The sequence below is a fragment of the Gekko japonicus genome, unplaced genomic scaffold (assembly GCF_001447785.1).
Source record: "Gekko japonicus isolate JY-2015 unplaced genomic scaffold, Gekko_japonicus_V1.1 scaffold944, whole genome shotgun sequence".
Taxonomy (NCBI): domain Eukaryota; kingdom Metazoa; phylum Chordata; class Lepidosauria; order Squamata; family Gekkonidae; genus Gekko; species Gekko japonicus.
Genome location: NW_015165857.1, coordinates 350,403 through 355,828, shown reverse-complemented (window position 1 = coordinate 355,828; position 5,426 = coordinate 350,403). Strand labels below are relative to the sequence as shown.

The 5,426-nt window shown below is 45.5% G+C and overlaps 1 protein-coding gene across 3 annotated transcripts in view; it reads right to left on the bottom strand.

Annotated features, from left to right (window-relative positions):
• Positions 1-502: 502 nt before the first annotated feature.
• Positions 503-5,426, bottom strand: part of LOC107110408 (chromosome unknown open reading frame, human C12orf4) — a 56,507-nt gene continuing 51,583 nt past the window's right edge. For all 3 annotated transcript variants that reach the window (XM_015411187.1, XM_015411186.1, XM_015411188.1), the window contains 2 exons: positions 3,201-3,268; positions 503-2,168 (listed from right to left, as the gene is read on the bottom strand). In XM_015411187.1, the coding sequence (XP_015266673.1) occupies positions 2,076-2,168; positions 3,201-3,268 (161 nt within the window). In that variant the 3' untranslated portion in view covers positions 503-2,075. The remainder of the gene's footprint in view (positions 2,169-3,200; positions 3,269-5,426) is intronic.

The following is a 5,426-nucleotide window of genomic DNA, read 5'->3' as shown; positions in this document are numbered from 1 at the left end:
ACGGGTGAGGGGAGATGCTCCTGGCCGCGCCGCTCCTGCTGCTCCTCTTGTGCTGCCCGGAGGGAGGCCGCACCTCCGCCACCCCACCCCCTCGCTCGCTGCCAGCACCAGCCCCACGCGGCTCCCTACACTTCCGGGCCCACACCTGCCTGCCTGCCTAAGGGCCGAAGACTGGCGCGCTTCCTCCTTCCCCTGCGCCTCTCTGGGGCGGGCAGCAGGGCGGAAAGCAAAAGTGCGCCAGTCTCCCGCCGGGAGGTTGGCACCTGCGCTCGCCTAGAGCGCAGGACAACCTCGGGCCGGCCCTGACTCTACATCTGAAAGGCCGTTTCCTGGCAGATGTGCTTTGATTACCTGGGAAAGCCGAGATTTATCTGCACATCAAGGAGGTTCCTTTATGTCAAGACTTCACACTTGACTAGATGGTTTTTCCCTGAGTTAGAGGTTAGAGTTTCAATATTGACCAAACCCTAAGTAACCATCCCTCACTACACTGCTAGCCACAAACCCTCCATCACCCCCTGTCTGCTTTTACCCCCTAACGTCCAGCTTGCTATCCCACAACCCTTTTGTTGTTACTTGATCTCTTGGTATGCGCAGCTAAGAGGTCCACACTCGCTGGCTGGTTCTAGCAGTGTGATTTAGCAACATCCCTAGGTTCTATTTTCTATACCCTTCATTCTTCATTGCAACAGACAAGGCTTCAGGACAGATAAGTATGAACTGTAACCTACCTACCTCCTAAGTAAAAAGAACTATTTCTATTACTGTAATTCCAAAGGAAACTTGATTGAATGTGTGTGTGCATCTGTATTGTTTGAATGTGATATATTCTTAAGTAAAAGACAGATTGTTTTGAATTCACCAGTCTCGACAAATTTACTGGGAAATCCTTGGGGTGGACTGGACTTCAGTATACACAGGCAGGAACCCATATAAATTTAGTCTGCCAGCTGTTGTAGATAAAGCAGTTCGGCTAACAGTAGCAAAAATTAACAACCAGTTAGAGGCACAAATCTATAGAATGAGAGCATATCATCATTTTCTATGTGGTCTCTACAAAGTAAGGGCTTCACATTCTCCTACTCAAGTCATTTTATCAAAGCCTTATTGAAATATTTCACAATTCTAAGACTTCTTTACCCATTACAATTCATGCTTTACTAAACAAGAGAGCACGTCTAGTGAACCAACAGAAAAACATTGAATTGGTTCCTTTAATAACTGGGCTGGATCCCATGATTCCATTAGTGCAATGTCTCCACAAGATCCAAACCACAGTCATACTGATTTGGAAAAAAAAAAGTATACTGCACTCTCTGTATTCACTTCTAAATAAGGTCACAATTAGATGTTATGCTATGCACGTGGCTGCTGAGAGAAATGGAAGCTATGTGCCTAATTCCCATCTCTCCCTTTGCTATGCTTAGAACAATTAACCTGTAGCCTCCTGCAATGATATTGTGTGTCTCCACTCCCACCACATGCTGTGGTATCAGGAAACTGCCGAGTTTATTTTAAATATTATGGAGGTGTATGAGTGTGGGAGAAATTAGACACAAGGCTGCCATTTCCAACAGTATTTCCACCCTAAATGCGTTTGGGACTGCCACACATGTACCTGGGCCAGGCAAATGGTATGGGAGTAGCCATTTCTACCCAGCATGTACATACACAAGTACGGGGTTTTATCAATAACTGTTCATAGGCAAGTATTTTCCATGACATTAAAGCAGCAAGAAAATAAAAGTGTCACATGAAATATGAAACATCATTAAAAAAAGTTTGGGTCAAATGATCCAATCTAGCAACAGATGCTGTTTTTTTCTTAGTGACAATTCAACAAGGGCAATCACTTTCCTACAGCAATCCTTCCCAGCAGATCCTCCAAAACAGCATTCAGTGAAGTGGGAGGAGCTAAAAGGGGGGAATTGGCAACAACCTGTCACTGCATGCAGATGCCTGCTTTGGTGTGACCAAAGACCCCCTTTCATCCTAACTTCTGTCAGTGTCTTGCACAAATAACCATGTTCATATTTTCACTAACTACAGTTCTTTTCCAGAACCCTCGAGGTAATTCAGTGTTTGGATGTCAGAGTGAGCGTAGAAGAGACACGGAAAATCTGCGGCAACATATTACTCAGCTGGTAAAACATTTCTTCTGAAATACTCTGCGAAAATGAAGAAACAAAGAATAAGCATGTCTTGTAAATCCATTAGACATCAGCACGTCCATTCAGAACTGCCCTACAGAACTGGTGCTCTAATACCACAGGGTCTCGGCCTTTCCTATCTTATGTCCCATTGGAGACTGTATCAAAGAACCAGGGACTGATGGAAACAAAAAGCCCATTTTTCCCCAAGGAGAACATTTTGATGTTTACAGGCTTTCTATTATTATATTTATCATTCATGGCAAGACCATGAAAAATTGCAGTAGCGTTACTGGGAATAAAGCGGCTACTATGACTACTTAAAAGGGATTGGGGAGAGTGAATTCTTAGTAGCTGTTATGAAAACGCTGTATTCCATCTAGACTATGCCTGTCTCCCACCAGATGAAAACCACTACTCTTTACCAGGGACTAGCAATCTCTGGCACAGGTGCTGAACAGCAGCTGATTCTCCACTCATAGGACCAAGGGGCTAGCAGTACCACTGGGGCTCCGCAGACTCTCAGTGTGCCTGGCCTTGAACAGCCCTCATCCTCCTACCTTCCTCCAAGGGGTTTGGCATTTGGGCAAAGAGGTTGCATACCCTTGCTTTATAGGTTATTGCCATCGTCAAGAAAGGGAGGAGTTATCCATATTCACTGAGTTCTAGATAGTCATTTATTTAAGCATTAAATTTTTAGCCTGTCCCCTCGCCAAGAAACTTAAATTGACATAACACCCCAATCAATCGCTCAGGTAAGCTGAGTCTCACGGCTATGTAGGTAAGCTGAGTCTCATGGCTACGTAGAAATTGGCACCCGGATCCTTCGGGCCCAAGTTGTAAACGCTATCCACTACACTATACCTATCTGCTTTTTAAAAAATGAGAATATCTGTACTCTTGAGATGAAATCAATAGGTGCCTACAGGATTACTAAACGAAAGTTTAAAGCTGGAATTTACAAAATTGTAACAAGAATATACACAGGACAAACAGAGTCTTTTCTATTCTGGATGATATTGGACAGCAATTGTTCTTAGGTTACCTTACCTGTGGTACCAGGAACTGTACAGTCCGAGAAATCCCCCCATCCCACGAAGCCATTTCCATCATGAATCCTAGAAGACAAAACACACTTTACTCAAGATGGGTAGCTGTGTTAGTCTGTCTGTAGCAGTAGAAAAGAGCAAGAGGAAGAGCAGCACCTTGAAGACTAACAAAATTAGTGGCAAGGGATGAGATTTCATGAGTCACTGCTCACTTTTTCAGATACCAGGTATCTGAAGAAGTGAGGCAATGACTCATGAAAACTCATCCCCTGCCACAAATTTTATTAGTCTTTAAGGTGCTACTGGACTCTTGCTCTTTTCCACTCACTTTACCCAACACATTAGGGCAGGGGTCCCCAACACTTTTGAGCCTGCAGGCACCACTGAAATTCTGACACAAGGTGGTGGGGACAACCATAAAATGGCTGCCACAGGAGGTGGAGCCAACCACAGAATGTAAGGCAGTGAGGGCCTGCATAACTCTCATGATAACCCTTCAACATTGCAGGCAAAAGCATTTTTAAAATGAACTTATTGTTTAAAAATATTTTCTTGCATACATCTTCAGTCACATGCTGTGGTGGCAGCTGATGTTGAACTTTTTAAAAATCTGCACAGCCAATCAACAACAGCCAATGAAAAACTCTGCTGGGCAAAAAACCCTCCTGACCTTAAGGTAAAAGGTAAAGATTTCCCTTGCTCGAAAGCCAGTCGAATCTGACTCTAGGGATGCGGTGCTCATCTCAGTTTCCAAGCCAAAGAAGCAGCGCTGTTCAAAGACATTTCCGTGGTCATGTGGCCTACATGACTAGATGCCAAGGCTGTTACCTTTCTACCAAAGTTGTACCTATTTATCTACTTGTAATTTCTTGCTTTCGAACTGCTAGGTTGGCAAGAGCTGGGACCAGAGACGGGAGCTCACTCTGTCATGTGACATTCGGATCTCGAACTGCTGAACTACCGACCTTCCAGTCTGCAGTTCAGCGTCTTAACCACTTGAACCACCGCAGCCCTCCTCCTGACCTTACTCACTTCCTAAAAACACTTTGTTGGGTGGCTGGAAACATGTTGCCAGGCACCATGTCAGGGACCCCTGTGTTAAGCCATGCCTCCATTTACCTGGCTATTGTGCTGTACCCACCCAAAGCCAAGAAAGCATTTTCTACAGCTGATCACAACTTTGCAGTGCAATATGAGCTGGAAGGACGAAGCTGCACTGAGGTCAACAACTAAAGATGATCAGCCTAAGGGAGAGCTGCACTCCCAGTAGTCTTGTTGCTGTAACCAAACATGGAACAGAATAGCATCCTAGATGCTCACCAAAGGCAGCAGAAGGTGCCCCTTGCACGTGCCCCCACAAGGCTCTTCTTCTTCCAATGCTTCACTCAGTTAAGTGCACTTTGCCCTTCGCTGCTCAACAATTATTTCAGTGATCATGGCTGGGCCACAAGGTGGGAGGCGAGTCCCAGCAACCAGAAGGTCTCACAGAAGGGGTTCTCGGGTCACGGTCCAATAACAAGATCAGGGTCAAAGCAGGTGCTCCATAGGCAGGGTCTGAGAGCAGTCCAAGGTTCAGGTAACGAGTTAATCTCACTAATCTCCCACTAATCAATCTCAAGTAGGGATGTGCATTTCGGTATCCCGAGCCGAAAAAAAGCCAAAAATAACGTTTTCTGGCTTTTTTCGGCTTTTGGGATCCCGAACTAGCAATTTATGCGCTTGTCCGAATCCCGAAAAAAATCCCGAAAAAATTCGGGAATCCCGAAAAATTCGGGTCCATTATAACCAATGGGGCCATTGAAGTCAATGGCAAAAATCTTCTTGAAACTTTGTGGGGGGCTGGGGGGGAGGGGGTTTGGGGTAGAGGCTCCAAACGTGGAGCGTGCTTACTGGAACCTCTCCCCAACATACCCACCAAGTTTCAAGATGATTGGACCAGGGAGTACAATTTTATGGGCCCCCAAACAGGTTGCCCCCAGATCAGCTTGCTGCAGTTTATTCTTGCTTACTGGAACCTCTCCCCAACATACCCACCAAGTTTCAAGATGATTGGACCAGGGAGTACAATTTTATGGGCCCCCAAACAGGTTGCCCCCAGATCAGCTTGCTGCAGTTTATTCCCGGTTTGCCGCCGAAATTCGGCGGCAATTCGGCAACATTGTATCCTATGGACCTTGGAGTGAGTAAGCTCCAAACTTGGAGGATGGTTACTAGAACCTCTCCCCTT